Source organism: Tetrahymena thermophila, assembly GCF_000189635.1.
Source record: "Tetrahymena thermophila SB210 genomic scaffold scf_8254460, whole genome shotgun sequence".
Classification (NCBI taxonomy): domain Eukaryota; phylum Ciliophora; class Oligohymenophorea; order Hymenostomatida; family Tetrahymenidae; genus Tetrahymena; species Tetrahymena thermophila.
In genome coordinates this window covers 386,268-406,450 of record NW_002476237.1, presented here as the reverse complement: position 1 = coordinate 406,450, position 20,183 = coordinate 386,268, and the positions used below count along the sequence as shown (strand labels likewise).

The following is a 20,183-nucleotide window of genomic DNA, read 5'->3' as shown; positions in this document are numbered from 1 at the left end:
CTAGTTATACATTTTATTTTGCTATAAGTCGCTTTTTAAAGAACTAAGATATAAAAATTCAAAGAAGTATTAAAAATTTATTAAATAAATAAACAAACTAGTTTTAAAAATAAAAGCAATCTATTGGAATAGTGAATAAAATAAAATCAGAAACCAATTGAATATAAATTTTAATTTTATTACTTATAAAATATTATATTTTTAAGAAAATAAAATATGTTGCCGCTTAATTTTATTTAAAAACGATTAAGAAAAAAAAGATATTCCAATAATCATAGAAAAAAGAAGTATTATCATAAGAAAAGAAAAGAAAGGCAGTATAAGCAATAAAATTCAAAAAGATGTGGCTATTGATGGGCATAAAGATTTTATTTAAATAAAGGGGTTTTTGTATACAAGGGAAAATAAATTTTGTTTTTGAAAAATAAAAAGATATTTCTTTAATTTAAAAAAAAAATTGGCAAGTAAGTAAAAGAGAGGAAAACAAGTTAAAAAGAGATATCAACTTATTTATTCATTCATAGATATTTAATTTAAAAAAGAAGTTTATCAATCTTGAAGTAATAACAAATTTATTTATAGTACTGAAAAGCAATTAAAAAACTATAAAAACAACTTGGGTTTGTTTTGTTGCTTTAATATTATGCTGACTGACTGATTGATTGAAAATATTTGTTTTAAATAATTCAAAATAAAAAAGGATTTTGTTTATTTTTTTATTGTATTTATTTTTGTATGCTATTTATAAAATAATTTTGTAATAATAAGAAAGGAAACATGTAGAAGTAAGAATTTTTTTGGTATGTTTTTGTTGTGAAAAATGCGGGTGAGTGCAGAATACGTATTTATATAAGAACTATTTTGTAAAAAGAGATATATTATTTTGTTAATATATATCCATTATTTTTAAAAAGTTATTTGTTGATTTAGAGAGTTGTATATATGTGAGAAAAAAGATGTTTATAGATATTAATGTTATGTGAATGAAGTTAATTGGGTATTTCTTTCTCTACTATTACAACAACAGTAAGATGCTTAAGTAAAAATAATAAAGTTTATTATGTTGATTGGTTGGTTTAGCTGACCGATTCAGTTCGCTCAGTTTTCACCTTCTTCTTCTTCGAATTCACCTTCTTCTTCAGCGGTGGCATCTTGATATTGTTGATATTCGGAGACGAGATCGTTCATGTTGGATTCAGCTTCAGTGAATTCCATTTCGTCCATACCTTCACCAGTGTACCAATGTAAGAAAGCCTTTCTTCTGAACATAGCAGTGAATTATTCAGCGACTCTCTTGAACATTTCTTGGATAGCAGTGGAGTTACCAACGAAGGTGACAGCCATCTTAAGACCCTTAGGAGGAATATCACAAATGGAAGACTTGATGTTGTTGGGAATCCATTCAACGAAGTAAGAAGAGTTCTTGTTTTAGACGTTGAGCATTTATTCGTCGACTTCCTTGGTGGACATTCTACCTCTGAAGAGAGCGGAGGCAGTCAAATATCTACCGTGTCTGGGATCAGCAGCGCACATCATATTCTTGGCATCGAACATTTATTAGGTCAATTCAGGAACAGTGAGGGCTCTGTATTATTGAGAACCTCTGGAGGTAAGGGGAGCGAAACCAATCATGAAGAAGTGGAGACGAGGGAAGGGAATCAAGTTGACAGCGAGCTTTCTAAGATCGGAGTTCAATTGACCAGGGAATCTGAGACAGCAAGTAACACCAGACATGGCAGCAGAGACCAAGTGGTTAAGATCACCATAAGTGGGGGTGGTGAGCTTGAGGGTTCTGAAGCAGATATCGTAAAGAGCTTCGTTATCGATGACCATACATTCATCAGCATTTTCGACCAATTGATGGACGGAAAGGGTGGCATTGTAGGGTTCAACGACGGTATCAGAGACCTTGGGAGAGGGGACGACGGAGAAGGTTTCCATGATTCTATCAGGATATTCTTCTCTGACCTTGGAAATAAGGAGGGTACCCATACCAGAACCAGTACCACCACCGAGGGAGTGGGTGATTTAGAAACCTTAGAGGCAATCGCAACCTTCAGCTTCCTTTCTGACAACATCCAAAACGGAGTCAATTAATTCAGCACCTTCGGTGTAGTGACCCTTAGCCCAGTTGTTACCAGCACCAGTTTGACCGAAAACGAAGTTATCAGGTCTGAAGAGTTGACCGAAAGGACCAGCTCTGACGGAGTCCATGGTACCAGGTTCTAAGTCCATCAAGATAGCTCTGGGGACGTATCTACCACCAGTAGCTTCATTGTAATAAACGTTGATTCTTTCCAATTGCAAATCGGAGTCACCATGATAGGTACCAGTGGGATCGATACCGTGTTCATCGGAAATGACTTCCCAGAACTTAGCACCAATTTGGTTACCGCATTGACCACCCTAGATGTGAACGATTTCTCTCATTTTTAATTGCTTAAAGGAGTGATTTTGTTTTTATTTATTTTTTTTGAAGGTTTTTTTTCAAACTTTTTTATTTTTTTTATTTGATTATGATTTTTCCTTCTAAATCCCTCTCTTCTTAAATATTACTATTGAGAAAAGTGCAACGCCCTTTATTTACCCTTTTCATCACCCAAATAAATACACGCATTAAAATTTAAATAAAATTCAAAAATAAAATTATACTCTTCTTTAATTTCTATTCATTTTTTCATTCAATTTCAATTAATTTTATTGCCACTCTTCATTTATATCATTCATTTACCAAAGAAAAACCATCATACAAACCAAATATAATCCAATAGCATTACTATATCTCTCATTTTAGCTCTACCTCAAATTCTATTATTCATTAAAGTAGCAACTTGATTCGTAAAGGATGACACTTTATTTCAAGAACAGTCTTCGTACTCTAACATTTAGTTAGCCCATTTTTGATCTTCCTTAAAGATTCTAAGCTCAAATTTAAATAAATTTTTCTCTCATTTTCATTTTTTTAAAATTTCAAAATAATACAACGTAAACAAGTATCAATTTGGCTCAACTCTACTATCACTCTATAAGATGAATAAAAGTCAATAAAGTGGTGATTATATGAATTTCTTAATAATTTGATAGTAAATTATGATGATTTTTTGAGATTTAAGCTACATTTTGATCTTTTTTATATAGTTGGCTAAATGTCAAGCAGATTACGTAACTTTAATTATAAAGCATCCATCAAAATAAACAAATTTAGTGTCTCTGTGGAGTTCAACAAAATGAGCAGCTATTGACTTAAAGATCAATAGCACAGTTAGCAACAATAAAATGTGGAGTGTTTTAAAAGATATAGCATATGAATTTAAATAAAAAGAAAATTTGAAGGCATCTACTAACAATCAGTATAAAAGTTAATACCTATTATTGCAAAATACGATAGAAAGAGAGAGATCTAATTATCCAAACAACAAATAAACAGCTTTAAAAAATACAAAGAAATTAATAATTGTCAGTTCGCTTGATATTTTCACATATTTAACAGATTTTTTTTTTCATGACTAATTAAAAACAATTTGCAAAATCAAAAATCCTCAACTATTTTTTTTACTTCAACTATATAATTGTTTTTTCCTAAATAAAATCACTAATTCTTTTTAAATTTTGATTAAAGAAGGACATTGATTGATTTAATTTATTTTCTATGCAATTCCTCACTGCATACCATTTAAAATAAATTCCATTAATGTAAAATGTATCTTTTCACTAAAACTAATCCACTGCATTAGGGTCTAAATTTGACTTTCCAAGTAGCACAAATTATTTAATTTACACTATTATAATAAACGCGATTATAAAAGGTACCCTTATGAATTCTGTCTTCTATATTTTAGCTTTTAGTCAAATATTATTCCGATTACTCTCTTATTTATTATAGTGAATAATCTTTTAAAGGCTGAAGAAAAATTTCTTTTCTATATTATACATCTTATCTGAAACATGTGCGATTAAATAGAAGAACGATTTATTTTACTCATTATTATTTAACATCAAAATGCTCTAATTTTATCTATTTGAGCCATTCATTTTTTAAGTTAGCTATTAAAAAGTAAAGTATGCTATTTTAGGCATTCGAGTTAGTGTTTTTGGTATTTAAAATAAATATAAGCAAGCTATGAAACAACTGAAATAAAATTATAAAGTAGTAGCGATTATAAAATAGTTTGTGCAAATTGTGTGGAATGTTCATAAATTCTATCAAGCTAATCATTTAGTTTTTTAAAATAAAAATATACCATTTTTGAATAATTTAAAGATATATTTTTTGAATTCAAAAATACCTCCTAATTATTTTCTCATAAATTCAAACAAAAGTGCAAAAGCGAATAAGAAATTCATAAAATGTTGGATTTAAATTATTCTTATTATTTGAATTTCTTTGAGTAATTGTATAATAAATTATCATCTCTTTAATATTTAAAAACCTATTATTAGCTTTTTCAGTTAAAAATTTTGAAACTTAAAAAGTCAAAAAGAACTAAGTTAAACAAATTTGCAAATAAATATCTACCTTTGACAAGAAAAGATAGTTATTTTTTTTAAATAAAAAGCAATTACTATTTATCTGAAAATGTAAAATCAGTTACGAAATAAAATATAATAAATATTGTTTTAACTTATTCATAAATTCCCATTATTTGGTTTATGCTATTTCATTTCAGCTCAATAAAAACAATAAATAAAATTTTGATGTGATCATTTTAATCTTAAAAAATTTTCGAATAAAAAGAAAAAGATTTCAAATACCAAACTCAAAATCAACTTTAGTTGCATGAAAAACTATTTGCTATAAGGTAGTATTTAGCGACATATTGAAATAGTAACAATAATTCAAGTGATAAAAAAACAGTTTAGAAATATATTTTTTTCCTTCAATCTAAAGAAATAAAATTGAAAACGAATGAGATAAAATTTATTTAGAAGCAATATTTTTAAATAATTGGATTGAATGAAAAGCAATATCTTATTGATCAAAAAAGAATTTTTTATTTCCAACTACCAAAAGAAAAAAACTTACTTACTTATTTATTTATTCACTTTTATTTGACAAGCTACTATTAAAAGAATAGCTTTGATTAATATATAATTATGCATTTTTATTTTAATTATTGTTTGCGCTTTTTGTAAACAAAATACCATCCATCTACTTATTTAGATCCAATAAATTTACTTAATAATAGAAATGTTATTTTTATAACCATTCATATTTCTTAATTTTTTTATATTGAATAACAAAATATACCTTCGATATTGATTAAATATACATTTATTACTAAAAATATATTTAATCAACAAACAAACAAACAAAATATATTCCCCACTTTACTTTCAAATCTCCATATAAATATTTAAATATAAATTCAATAAAGAATTAATAACTTTTTTTGTAGTGAAATATTTACATACGTTTTGATATCTAATAAAAAAACATATTTTTAATTTTTTTAAATGTATATGATAGCTTGCTTACCTTTAAACAAACAAACAAAATCAAAATGTATTTTAAAATAAAGCATAAGATAAAGATTTGAAAATTTATATTCAATCAATTACAACAGAAAAATCTTCTTTGGAGATTATCTAAACATCAGCACTTAGCTTTGGGTGGTATTTTAGCAAAGCAGGAAATATGATTTAATTGTATATAATTTAATCGTCTTTTATTATAGTTGTGGTATTTTTAATAGCTTCATCTTTGAAGAAAAGGTCATCTGTTATATGATTGCTCATACCACCCAATATAAATAAATGGGTCATATTTTCTCCAGTCATATTAAATGAAATTTTATTAAGTAGAGGTATAATATCAAGAATATTTTATGTATACTCTTGGTCAGTTTTTTTGTCTTTTTCTACTAGAGATTTTGCACAGTATGCTGATATATGTTTTCCTTTTATAAAATTTTTTCTTGCCTCAACTGTAGCTATAAAGCTATCAGTAATTACTGAGACTGCAGGATAAGTTCCAAGACTCAGAGATACAAAAGGAAAATCATGTTTTTCTTTTGCATAATAATAAATTCCTAAACCAGCAGAATGACCATCATTAATTAAATAAGTTAAATCTTTTTCTAAAATTTTCTGTTACAATTTAGTATTAATCAATCCAACAAGCTCAAAATCTTAAAAATGCTTTTATTTAGATCTGATTTTAAGTGTACCACATTATTTGATAGTTCCTTTTTCCGAGTCAACCTCTCCTGTAGTGCTTATTCCAATTTTTTATATTAAATAAACTCCTTTTTAGTGTAAAAATTCACTGAGCTTATCAAATAGGCTATCTAAAGGATAAAAGAAGAATTTTGTGTCTTCAGAAAAGAAGTCAAATTGTTATGTTTTTATGTTCTAAACTCCTACTTTCACTCTAGATGATCCTATTTCAATGCATACATTAAATGGTGTTTTTTCTAACTCCTCTTATTATTGTTTTTTTGATTAACTATCTAGAGAATCCATTAAAAATTTTTGGGTATTACAAATTTATTTTAAGTATTATATTTATTTATTTATTAAATGTAAAATCTCTAGCGAAATTAAAAAGAGTTAAATTTTTTATTCTGATTAAATATAAGCATAATTCTTTCTGTAAGTAGATGCTTGAAAGAATGGAAACCATAATTTATAATTTATAAGTATATATAATTTAAGAAAATAATAATCTTTTCAGTATGTATTAAGATAAATACATAACAAACAATAAAATTATTAGTGGTGTTTGTTTGATTTTTTGATGCTTAATATGAATAACAAAATGAAATAAAGATTGATATATCAAATAATTAAATTTATTAACTTTACTTATTATAAAAATATTCTGCTACTTATTTTATCTAAAATCAAGAAGAGTTTTTTATTTTACTTTGAAAAAATTTAAGAATTAAATTTAATCTGATTAAAGATAAGCATTATTCTTTCTGTAACTAGATGCTTGAAAGAATAAATAATACTATTTATTATTTATAACATAAGAAAATAATAATTTTTATTTATTTTTATTTTTTATAAACACACAACAAGTGATAAAATAATTAATGACGATTTTTTGCTTTTTGATACTAAATTTTAGTAACTAATTAACATAAAGAGTGATATTAATTTAATGAATTTATTAAATAACTTTACTATAAAGCTACTGCTTGTTTTGCAAAAGGAAACTAACTATTTTTTGTTTTATTTGAATAAATTTAAGAATTAAATTATTTAATCTGATTAAACATAACCATTTTACTTTGAATACTTCTATTTATTATTTATAATAAAGAAAATAAAATATTTCCAGTTTTTAGTAATTTTTTTAATGAAGTTTGTTTGATTTGTTATTATCTAACATGAATTATTTATTAATTGAAATATAAATTAATATTAATTTAATGAATTTATATTAACTATGCTTTTTTTTTTTAAGCTTTTATTTCAGTTAAAATATTTTTACTTAAATAAATTGTGTTTCTTTATGTAAAATGAAAAAATTCTTTTGTTATTCAACTATTTAATTAGAAAATAAAAATGTCATTTAAATATAAATTCATGTATTTTATGTTCTTATGATATAACCTTGAATTCAAACTTACAAGTATTTATTTACTTACTTACATTTTAAAGTTAAGTATATAATAATATTATTTTCTTTGTTAATATTTCAATTATTATATAATAATAATAATACTTAGTTTAAGGAAATACTAATTGGAGTGAGTATGTTTTTATATAAATATACAAATGATAAAATAATTAATAATGTTTGTTTGTTTGGTTTTTTTTTAATACTTAATTTTAATAACTAATTGAAATAAAGATTGATTGATATTAATTTAGTGAAATTTAACTACTTTTTTTAGAGAATCTGTGCTTGTTTTAGCTAAAAGCATAAGAATTTTTAAATGACTCTGAATAAATTTAAAATAGTTTAGTAAATATTTTCTTAAATTCAAATGCTTGTATTTATGTAAAATGGAAAGGTTATTTCTTTTGTTGTTCGACTCTTTATTTACTCTTTAATTCGTAAATATAAAAGAGAAAATTATAAATTTTTACATTTAATATTTTCATCTTCTCTTGAAATATTAATAAAGAGACGAATACAATAAACTTAACTTTACTGGTTTAGGAATGTGGCCATTAGCTCCACAGTCAATGCATTTTTAAATATCTTTAATTTAATCTTATGCTGTTACTGCAAAAATAATGCTTTCTTTTAGGTTATTTTGATGCTCGAATTACCTAATAAGAGTTATGCTTTCAAATCCATCCATGATCGGCATGTTTAGGTCCATAAAAACTAAATCATATTTGTTTTCTTTGTATAGTTCGAAGGCCTCTTTTCCATCAAATGCTTGAGAAAATTTAATATTTTTGCAGTTTTAAAAAAATGATTTAAGGACAAATATATTAAAAGGAGTGTCATCTACTATCAATGCATTTATAGTATTAGAGAATAGTCCTTCTAAATTCATGTTATCTTCATCTTCTTTGCTTTCATCATCTTCTTCTTCTACATCTCCTAAGTTTTACTCACCCTCACCATTTGTATATTATTCACCTTCTTCAGTATAGCTACTGCTACTACTTAAATTTTAACTGTCATCTTAAACATTATCTGAATAAGACTCACCATCTTTTTCTATAATTTATTTATCTAAAGATGGGAAAGCCCCGTGAGACTCACTCATATAAAATTACTTTTAAAGTGAGTTTTAGTTATCAGAATCAGATTTATTACTTGAACTATGCTTGACAGGCAATTATTACATTCTATTTTACTCTAACCCTATATTTGTTTAACTTTCGAGATACTTCATATTCATAGGTCTAAAATCTATAAATTATTAAAAATGAAATTAAAAAATTTTTTTAAATTAAAATAATTTTTACTGAAATCTTCATCCTCAAAATTATCTTGGAACTTTTCTTCATCTATTTTATAACAAAAATTTTAATTTTTTTAACAAATTTTCTAATTTTAAAAGAATTATTAAGATTTACATTTGTTGTAATCATGGAAAGTAGCTAAGAGATTATTAGATGGATAATGACTAAAGTGCTTATCTATGCTAATACTTGTTGAACTTTATGGCAATATGTGAATATTATTCATACTTATCTGATTATTTGTTTTTAAATATATTAAATGCTTAGAGTCTAAATTAAATAAACTCTTTTTGGGTGTTTAAATAAATGGTCTGAATCCCTTAGGACTAAAATCTAAATTTTAATTGAAAATCTTATCAGGTGATTTATTATATGATTCACTTAATATATAATCATTTATTTCTCCAGATCTTATTAGTGCATCATCATAATCTTCTTATTAAGTCATTTTATTCTTTAATCTTAATTGTTATTTACTAAAAAAGTCTTTATCTTTTTATGCAGAAAAAACTATATTAGTAGACACAGCGTTTGGACTATTTAAATTATTATTTCCTACTATTAATCTTAAGCTTGATCCTTCATGACAGTTATCACTGTCTCGCTTAGAAAGTAATTTCTAATTTATATTATTTATTGTAGAAACTGTATTTTGCTGGTGGTAATTTGCATTTGACCGAGGAGTAAAATTTAAAAAGGAACTCAAATAATTTTTTTCAAACTATTTTTGTTCCTAGAGAGGACTATTTAAATCAAGAATTAAGGATATTTAACTACCTTAGAATAGCTTGTTACTTTTTTTCCTGCTCGGTTTCTAATCATTTTTCCCAAATTTAGACTATTGTTGCTTTTCGTCTTTGATCAAGTGATTAAGAGAAGCATCTGAAGAGCGAAATTGTATTGATTGTTAATTCCTTGGAGTTACACCTGTATCAATATTATCAGTTTTGTATAAAGGAGAGTCAATTTAGTTCATTCTTTTAGGTGATTTTTCACTACCTTTTGGTGAAGATATAATTATATTCTTTGTATCTGCTATTTCATCTGCAGCTGAATTGTTATGAGGTGGTGTTTGCTATTATTTAGTATGGATCTGTGATTTCTAAAAAATAGGAACCTACTAATGGGTTTCGTTATCACTTCCTTAGCTCATGTTTTAGTTTTAAGAAAATTAGTTTTACAAATTTATTGAATTATTTTCCTAAGATGAACTGATAATTATAGGGCTAATTTGGTTTTTTAGTTCACTTGTATATTACTTGGGAGAAGTTAACAAATTTTGATAAATAAAAAAAGTAAAACTAGATCCAATTCCTGGGGTGGAATCAAGAAGAAGACTTCTTCTAGGCCCTATCAGCTTAACTAATTTCCTGCATACAGTCAAACCCAATCCTACACCGTGTTTTGTTGATCCATCGTTATGATCATGAGTAGCAAAAATTTTAAATAAATTTTGCTGTAGAGAATGGTCTATACCTGATCCAGTATCTTTAACTTATATTGATATAACACCATTATTTTAAAATATTCTTTGGTAATTATTTAATTTAACAGATTTTTCAGCATCAGTCTTAATAGAATTATTGTTAGCCTATAATTCGGGAGTATTGTTCTCATCTTTTAATTAATCTTAAGAATTTTATTCCTTTTTAATAGAATCATTTGAGTATGTAGTGTCATAACCAATAATTATAGTTATACTACCTTTCTTAGTGAATTTAATAGCATTACCAACTAGATTATTTAGAATTTACTTTATTCTATCCATGTCTTGCAAAACTAGTTGCATATCAGGATTTTAAATATTATTTACAATATTTATCTCCAATCCTTTAATGTCAGCAGTAATCTAATATAATTATTTGATTTCATTTATCACATCCAAAATATCAAAGGCTTCAATTTATAATTTAAATGTTTTCCGTTTAATGCATTAATAATCTAAGATATCCATAATCATTGAGAGTAGCATATTTGAACTCTGACTTATAATCTTCAATTCCTTATTCCTTTTCTCCTTTTTTAACAATTTGTTTATCAAAAGAATCATAGAATTTAGAGGAGTCTTTAAATTATGAGTAACAGTGGCTAGCATTTCGTCTTTGTATTTATCACCCTCTTTCAATCTTAAATTCATTACTTTTTCACTAATATCATTCATGATGACCATAACAGCATCATTTTCTTCCCATTGGCATTTCACAAGCTAAATATCAAAATAAAGAATAGGGTATTGCTTACTTTTTAAGTTGTTTTCACTTTTATTTGTATATTTATAGGATAAATTATTTATACTGCTCATCTGATATCCTCCATTTGTTTATGAAGGCTATTATGTAGAACGTCTTTGAGCATCGTTGTTGTTGTTTACTTAAATTGACTTGTGTATTGAAGAGTGCTTTAAATTAATTTGCAAATTTTAGCTATTTATACTCTATCTACTTTATTTATTACTTTCAGCCTCCTATTTAGTTTGATGGTGCTAGTTTAACTTGCAGGTTTATTTGATTTAAGCCGAAGGAAGATTACTTAGTTATTCTTGATAGCTTAAAGACTGTATTTCAGAAGTCTAGTTTGGATAAATTGAAATATTTTATAGAGGAATTTGTTGAACTTGTAATTAATTTTTGTCCACCAGTCCAGAATTATTCTACTTTGAATTGCTTGTTTAGCCTTGATTAGACGGGTTTTAAATTTATTTTAATACTTAAGAATTTAAGTTAACAATTTTTGTTTTTATTTGAAGCTATTACATTTGGCGTTACTTAATATTTTTTTAATTATCACTATTCAAAGAAACAGTTTTACATTTTCTTCTAATTTTTTCATTTTTTTAACTGGCTTGATTAGCAATTATAGCAGCTGCAGCATTTTCTTATGGAGTAGGTGATTTAGAATTTTATCTCTTTTTAGTAGCATTATAAATGTTGCTAATATTTAGATTATTTGGATTTTATTATGATTATTCATTTTATCCGTTCCCAATTGTACCTCTTGGAGTATTATTTACAGAAGTATTTTTAAAGGATATCTAAGAGAGGGCTCTGCCGAAATGACGAAATTCCGACATTACACAATTTTTCTTTTTCTTCTTTGACAACCTTTTTTCTTTGTTAGGTTCCATAGGTTTATTTTATATGAATACACTAGGATCTTGCTTATACTAGCAATTAAAATACTCCTTAATGTTATCAAGCTAAAATCCTTTATCCTAAGCAATAGTTTACCTGCGTTATCGTATTAACGGATCGTTCTAACTTAGTTTGTCAGTTGCTGTATCTTTTATTTACTAAACTATAACATCAAGTATGCTTTACTATCCACTAGTACCAAAATATGGAGTATTTAAGCTCTTAGGCATATTGGAATTCTCTAAGACTTTTAAAGCTGGAGGCTGAGCTTCCTAAACTTAAGATTAGCTCTATATCTTAATCATCTTTAAAAAAGATGTAACATCATAAGAAAAGTTAAATTTCTTTTGATATTCTGTGAAATATTTATTTTAAAAGTTAATTACTAACTCGTCTTCGCAATCAATACTGATTCTTGAGTGGTCATTATTCTCTAGATCTAAATTATTGTGATTATTTTCATTGTTATTGTTAATATTATTATTGTTACAGCTGCTATTAACTACTTCATTACCTTGCTTGTTATTGCAATTAGTTGCTGAAGGTTAATGTTACCTCTTTGGTTTCTGTGAAACAACAAAAATACTTTGAGGAATATTATTTTATAGGAGATTTTTTAAATCATAAATTGTATCTTTAGCAACTAGTTAGTCATAGAATTACATTTTTGACTGCATTTCTTTGTAATATGAAATGATATTACTAAGAATGATCTCTATAACTATAATAGGTATAAATAGTGCTATTTACTCAAAAGTGAATTAAGAGATAGCTGAACAGAAAGTGATCATAATATAAATTAAAATAATAAACTCTTTAAGATACCACTGCTGCATACCACTAGCCACTATTCCAATAATAATTCCAGTTAAACTTCCAAATACAAAATTTTGATCAGATTGTATCTTATTTCTAAACCTCTGATACTGTATAGATGCTGATAATATGACATGGCATATAATAGCTAAGAACATGAAAACCTTTACTTAATTTAATTTTTTAGTATTTTTATAAAGAGCAGCCATTGCTAACAAAATAGGAAATACAGCTGTAATAATTGTTATTGCATCTTTTGTATAAATATAAACTTCTAGGTTGATGCAAAGAGAGAATATCATAAACACAACGCAGTTAAGTTTGTTTATATTTTTTTGATATTTTTCATTCTAACATTGAAATTCTTATTCATATCGCTTGTTCTTAAAATTTAAGCTAAACCTATGAAATATCATTGAAAATTCTGGATCTTCTATACAAAGATAATTGTGCTTTTTTTGTTTTACTGAAGCTCCTCTTCTTGTTTACTACTATTTCCTTCTATTATTTCCTTCAAATTTCTACTATTTTTTTTTTTTTTTGATTAAAGCTAATGCTACTATTGTCAAGTTAACCCTTGTTAGTTCTCTTTTAAGAGACTATTATTATGCAAGGAAATCAATGTACCTTTATTACCTAAAGAACGCAAATCAAAAAAAGCTATATCAGGTATCGGGAAACTATGATTAGCGTTAAATTTATTTTTTAATTTTACTGCTTCTGTCTCCCTCTTCCCTAAAATTGCAAATTTTTTTATTTATTAATTGTAAGATAGTCTTTTTATCTTGAGCGATTTATTATTTATTATTAATGTAAATATGCAAAACTATAGAGTTCTATTATTTTTTAGTTAAATAAACAAAATTTAGGTAGGCTCTTGGCTCTCTCACAATAAATGATAATAATTAATATTGCTTGTTATCTAACATTATTTTAATTATTTATCTAGTAATTTATAGGGTATATTATTATTTACTATTCTTATTATTTTAAAGCATCGATTTATTTATCATTTATCTATTAAAAGAATCAAAGTTCTATATAATTTTAACATTTATTAAGCTTCAACACGCCCTATTTTGATAAATCATTAATATATATATTTTTATATTTCTTTTTTGTTTATTTACTGTTTATTTATAATCAAAACTATCCATATAATTATGATTTGCTTTTTTCCCAGAATTGCTTGAATATTCATAATTTATTATATTTATAAAGATTATTTATTCTTTGTTCTTTAAATCAAACTATGATGTTCAAAATGATATTTTTCAACTATTATAAAATAAATAAGTATGTTTCCAAGAATGCTGACCTTACACATTTACTGCATATATCTATTTTTGTATAAGTTACATTCAAAAATTTTGTAGATGTGAATTTTATTTTGATAAAAATTTTTAATTAAAGTTATTATAATCGATCGATCGACACAAACAGCTAGATCTAACCAGTAAAATTTATTAAATATTGATTATAAGAAAAGATAAATTCGCTATTTTTGTTACTATATATATATATTTATTCATACTATTTATTACAATTAATAATGACTAAGAAAATATATAGAAAATTTTCCATTGATACACAAAAAAAATTGTATTTTTTAATAAATAACTTTCATACTAAACAATTAAAAAAATAAGTCAATAAATATTAAATGTTGTCATTTATTTCTAAAAGTGTACCTAATTTAAACTAATTATTTTAATTTTACATTTAAAATTACAAAATTTGATAAATTGTATGTATTCGTATGTAAATTATATAACATTTTTATATTATTTAAATAAATAATTTAGATTTTGTAGCATAAAATCAATAATCAAAAAAATTTATTAATTACTGAAAATAAATTTTCTAATTTAATAGGCTTAGATATATGTGCATTTGCCCCTGCTTGTAAATATTTTTATATATCTTATTACTAATCATAAGCAGTAACTGCAAAAATAATAGCATTCCAATAGACTTTACTGTTATTTCCTGAGTTTAGATTATTCCTTGAAAAAGACTAACTGGATGTTTATATGTGTCCTTAAATCTATTTTTGTAGCATCAATTGCTAGTTTAACCCAGGAGAGCCATTTTCAAATATAGCTCTAGGACTTTCTTCGATAGTAGCAGTTTTTATTCTTCTTGATTACCTTTGTCCTTGCTTTAAAATTTAACCCTTTCTATTTAGGGGAGAGTTTGAATAAGCAGGAGAGAGACCCTAAAAGGTTGGTTACTTATTTGTCTATGCATTTTCTTATTTTTAAGCATTTTAGTCTTGAATATTTCTATTTTGAATTTCAGATATTCCTATCTAATTTTATTAATCTTAGTTTTAGCATAAGTTAATCACTTTTTTATATTTGCTTGTGAAATCATCGTTAGTCTCAGCAATTTAATTATCAGAAACTTCTCCATAAATAATAGATTACTGATATTATGTAAAAGTTCCTTCTTCATTTCTACTACTATTGAGTTTCTAAAGAGGTGAGTAATAACTTGAATGCTTACTGTTATATCTTTTTTAACTTTTATAATATTGTTCCTTCTCGTATGATCTCATGTGCCTCATTGATTCTTGGCCGTCCATAATCGGCATATTAATATCCATTAAAACTAAATCAAATTTATTTTGTTTAAATTTTTCTAGAGCTTCTTTTCCATTATAGGCATCTACTATGAGGTTTATGTTTCTAACTTTTTTAAGCATCGCTTTTAATGCTATTAAGTTAAATGTAGTATCGTCTACAATTAGTATGTTGACAGGTCTTTTGAACTCATATATATATGACTAATGCTAATAATGCAAACTTGATTGAGAATTTGATATCTTGGAATTGTGTTTTTAACTTTGCTAAAAGGTTAACTAAACTGAAGGAATTGACTATGAATTGGTCCTTGTAATTTTAAGCCCACTGTCAAATACTTTAGCTTACTGACTTTGCTATTATTCATTAAGGGGTAGCCCTTTAAAATTGGAGAAGTTATAAAACGTTAAGCATGATTTAGGAGAAGAAAGTGTATCAGAGTTTTAAACATTTTACTAATTTAAATTTAAAATTGATTGCATAAAATAATTATTTTACTAAATAAATTCATTAAAATTAAATAATAAAAATTTAAATAGAAATCTTGTGATAAACAATGTAATTTTCTTTTACATTTTTAAAGAAGTATTAATTAAAGTTAAATTAATAATATTTTAATAATGTTGTACCTTTAAAGTTAGAAATTGATCGAATTGCTGCACACTTTAATTTTGTCTATAGTTTTTAGTATTTTAAGGTGAATTTTATTCATTTTGTTAAATGAAGGCAGAAAAAGTTGAGGATTGAAAATTTTTTATATCTCTTCCTTGTAAATACATGGAGGATTATTAGGAAATCTTGTTCAGAGAATATTTTTACTTAATATTTTTATTTACTTAATCGTTGATCATTCCAAGTTAATGCTAAAATTGAATAACTGCTTACTTTTAATCTGTTTTATGCTCATCTATATCTAGTGAGTCAAAGATGCAGCTTTACTCTAATTATAATTCAGATCCAAATTAATAATTTTCATCTTTTGATTAAAATTTTTTTTATTAATAACTCATTTGACCGATTTCTGTATTGTTATGAGAGTTATATTTTGAATTTCTATGAGATTGTATATTATTGCCTTCTTTTTCTTTGTCTTAATTTTTAAGAAATTCATTTAGATTATCTAAATTATTTTTATCATTAACAAGTTATCTTTGAGAATTACTAATTAATGTGTAATCTTCAAAAGACACTTTAGGGCAAACAATACTGAGATTCTTCTTAAGCCTGTTTGTATAATTAGTATTTAGTTCGTAAACTTAATCACTAGTTATAGCAGTCAAATTTGGAGAAATTTCACACTTCGTTTTTAAATTAGCTACTCCATCAATATCATCTAGCTTTTATTATTTATCTTAATTTTCCATAATATCTTTCGATTAAGAATTTTTAAGTTATTATTTTTCCACTACTTGATCATTAATCTATTAACTTTCTTCATCTTCTGAATAAGTATTCAATTTTTATTTATATTTTTTTATTGCCAAGCCTATGTCTTGATAAATTAAAAATGAAAAGGAGCTACCATCTCCTTTAGTTGAAGTAAGCTTTATATTTTTTTCTGGCCCCAATTATTAAGCCAGTTTCTTGCATATAGCCAACCCAAGACCTACTCCGTGTCTGTTAGATCCATTATTATGATCAAAGGTGCTATATACTTTAAATAATTTAGGTTAAAGACTCTCAGAAATACCTACACCAGTGTCTCTTACAACTATTTCTACTAAATTTCTATCACTTATTACATTATATTCTATACTAATTGAACCTCTCTCAGTAAATTTCAAAGCATTACCTACTAAATTAATAAGTATTTGCTTAATCCTGCGCTTATCGCTATAAACCTCTGTGTTATTTTTACCACTGCTCATTAAATCTATACTAAATTTTAACAAATTGCTACTTTAATTCTAAAACCTTGGATTATATTTTTTTTAATCAAGGTAAGTAGCATATGATTACTCTTCTTGCTTTGTGTTTTCATCATTTAAGTTAAATTGTTCTATTAATTCAGATTTATGGTCTAATGTGATTTCTGCTTCACTCTCAACCTCTTTATTGTTCATAACACCTCCATATTATGATGAATAAACACTATCCTATTTGCTATTATCGATAATACTGTCTTTCAGTTCATTTTCTAATTTAAAATATAATTTATTTCATATCTAGTTTCAAAAATATAAAAAACAAAATTTTAAATCATTTACCTAATAAATTAATTTATTTTTAGTGGTTATGAGGTAAAATACCAGCACCCTATTATTATTATTTTAAAATTAAAATATTTTGATTTTCATTAAAGAAATTTTTTTATCATATTTCAAATCAAAGATAAAAATTAATAATTAAATTTAATTAATAAAATGATTTTATTTTGAGAATTTAAAAGCTATTTAAAGTCTAAATAAAATAATTTTTATTTTAATTTTGGTTGTTTTTTAACTATTTATTTACCTTATTATCTGTTTCATTTTTTTTGGGACTATTCTTTTTATTTTACTTTATTAACACTGAAGAGCTATCATTATTACTGCTATTATTTTAGCTTGTAGCTCTTATATAAAATTCAGATAATTTCTTTTTAGTATTTCTAAAAAATTTAATTGATGAATCATGACTTCCTTGTTAATCTTCATTGTTATTCAAGTGTTGTATTTTATACCCAATAGTCTTTTACCTATTTTAGTTTCTAAAATATGAAATAAGTTTTGATCCTTATGGGCTCTGGATTTACAGATTGAAATTGTTTTGATATTGTATTTAGTTTGAATTTTGATAACTACTTTAATTATTACAAAGAACTCCGTCTTTGACTATTCGTAATTCTAAACCTTTTTCCTGAGCTTAAATTGAAAATAACTCGTATACTTCTTCTAGTACTTCTTCAATTTTAAACCTATCAGGAGCTAGATTGAGGACATTTCTTTTAATTTAAGAATAGTCTAATATATCTTAGATCATGCTTAAAAGTAGATTAGCATTTTGTAAAACCATTTTCATAACCTTCATTTCCTCTTCAGTGTGCTAGCTTGATTCTATAAGTGTTTTAATCATTATAATAATACCATTAAGAGGAGTTTTAAGATCGTGAGTGACTGTAGCGAGCATCTAATCCTTGTATTCATCTGTTTCCTTAAGTCTTTCATTAATAATTTTTTCACTAATATCATCCATTATTACCATAACAGCATCTTAGTTGTCCCAATAGCATCCTATGAGCTTAATATCGTAGTATTAATTAATATTAACTTTTGTCGTATTTTCTTTGGTAGTTGTTTCTTAAGATTTTTTAGAGTTATTATTGACCTATTTATTGTATTGGTTATTGCAATCTCCTTTATATTTATTATTATATTCTTATTGTTGTTGTTCCTAATCTTTATTTAGTACAACACTGTATTTGAATAAGCAATTATGGTATTTTTCTTCAATTTATGGACAGAAACTCTTAATTGTATTTACGTTTTAATCCTTTTCTTGTTCATTCATTCTATTTTATTTTAATTGCTAATAAATTAAATCTATTTTTTTAAGGAGATTAGAAGAACTAGATGCAAATGATCCTTGACCTTGAGAATTAACAGACGAAGATGATGAAGAAGAATTTGGGTGAATATGCTTATAGTTTTTTGAGCTTTTAAACGAACTATTAGGATGAAATTCATTGTTTTCTGCATTTTCTATAACTATATTTTTTTGTAAATCTGTGTTTGATTAACTGTGATTTTTATTGTCTTTTTAACTTTGGGTAAAAGAACCTTTTTTAGATTAGCCACAAAATTTATGTTCTTTAATTGCTATTTTTTGTATAATGTTAAAAAACTCATTATTTTCAATCTATCCAAATTTTTCATGAAATGTTTAATTCCAAAAGCGCAGCTTATGCTTGTTAGGCTGCTCAGGCACAATAACAAAAATACTTGAAGAAATAGTAAAATTAAGCAGGTTTTTCCACTCTTACAAGCTTTTCTTTTACTCATATAAGTTTTAAAAATTTTACTTCTCATATTTTTCATATAAATAAAATAATGCAATTATAAGAAAAGAGACTAAAATAAGCTCAGCAAACTACGTGTCTTATGAACTTGGTTCTGCTAATGTGGAGATTTTAATTGCTAATATGGTAGTAGCTTGTGTAATTATTAATAGCTTTTAATACCAGCTTGGAAGAACTAGCATTTATATAATAAAAGAGTATCCAAAAATCCATCCTTAGAGCAACATAGATATTTATTTTTAATATAAAAAATAATCTGTATAAGAAGAACAAACAAATTAGCTATTGAGAGAAATGGTGCTTATAAAAAAATATTTTATTGCTTTCAAGCTATTTTTTTAGTTTGAGTAAAATCCATACAAGCAAAGTAGAACTGTCATGCATGTTAAAATGATTAAAGGAAAATCTTAAGTAGAAGTATACCCATTTAATGATAGTTTTATCCATTAAACAGCTTAAAATCCTATTATGCTCCATCCAATAAGTTAGTTGAATTTACGCTATTGTTGTTTTCTTTGGTTTTCATACTCTTCGCACAAATACTAATCTTTGTAATGTAGCAGATAAGGATTAAGCATTTTATATTGATTCTCTCTTTTACCTTTCTATATTTTGTATATAAATAAAATAATTAATTAGCTTTTCTTAAAAACATAAATTTTTGATTAATCTTAGTGAGCTAACTAATTCAACTTGACTTAAGTTATCTTACAAGATAAACCAAAAATTTATTTTTTATGGACACAATACAATATTAATTATTTAATTTACTTTAATTTA

General features: G+C 25.2%; 4 protein-coding genes across 4 annotated transcripts; all 4 read right to left on the bottom strand. All coding sequences in view use genetic code 6, as the record gives it.

Moving 5' to 3' along the window:
* Nucleotides 1–1,098: 1,098 nt before the first annotated feature.
* Nucleotides 1,099–2,430, bottom strand: TTHERM_00348510 (tubulin; the record flags this gene model as incomplete). The annotated part of the gene is made up of 1 exon (XM_001023006.3): nt 1,099–2,430. One exon carries the CDS (start codon nt 2,428–2,430, stop codon nt 1,099–1,101), a length of 1,332 nt encoding a protein of 443 aa, XP_001023006.1.
* Nucleotides 2,431–5,547: 3,117 nt separating this feature from the next.
* On the bottom strand, nt 5,548–6,462 carry TTHERM_00348520 (hypothetical protein; the record flags this gene model as incomplete). The annotated part of the gene is made up of 1 exon (XM_001023007.3): nt 5,548–6,462. One exon carries the CDS (start codon nt 6,460–6,462, stop codon nt 5,548–5,550), a length of 915 nt encoding a protein of 304 aa, XP_001023007.1.
* Nucleotides 6,463–8,051: 1,589 nt separating this feature from the next.
* TTHERM_00348530 (response regulator receiver domain protein) lies at nt 8,052–13,237 on the bottom strand (the record flags this gene model as incomplete). Its single annotated transcript, XM_001023008.2, has 3 exons — nt 8,052–8,821; nt 8,878–8,919; nt 8,989–13,237. The coding sequence occupies 3 exons, from the start codon at nt 13,235–13,237 to the stop codon at nt 8,052–8,054; spliced, it is 5,061 nt and encodes a 1,686-aa protein (XP_001023008.2).
* Nucleotides 13,238–14,649: 1,412 nt separating this feature from the next.
* Nucleotides 14,650–20,053, bottom strand: TTHERM_00348540 (ATPase, histidine kinase-, DNA gyrase B; the record flags this gene model as incomplete). The annotated part of the gene is made up of 4 exons (XM_001023009.2): nt 17,861–20,053; nt 17,614–17,662; nt 16,036–17,543; nt 14,650–15,861 (listed from the first exon to the last, which is right to left on the bottom strand). The coding sequence occupies exons 1-4, from the start codon at nt 19,979–19,981 to the stop codon at nt 14,650–14,652; spliced, it is 4,890 nt and encodes a 1,629-aa protein (XP_001023009.1). The 5' UTR covers nt 19,982–20,053.
* Between the last annotated feature and the right edge of the window lie 130 nt (nt 20,054–20,183).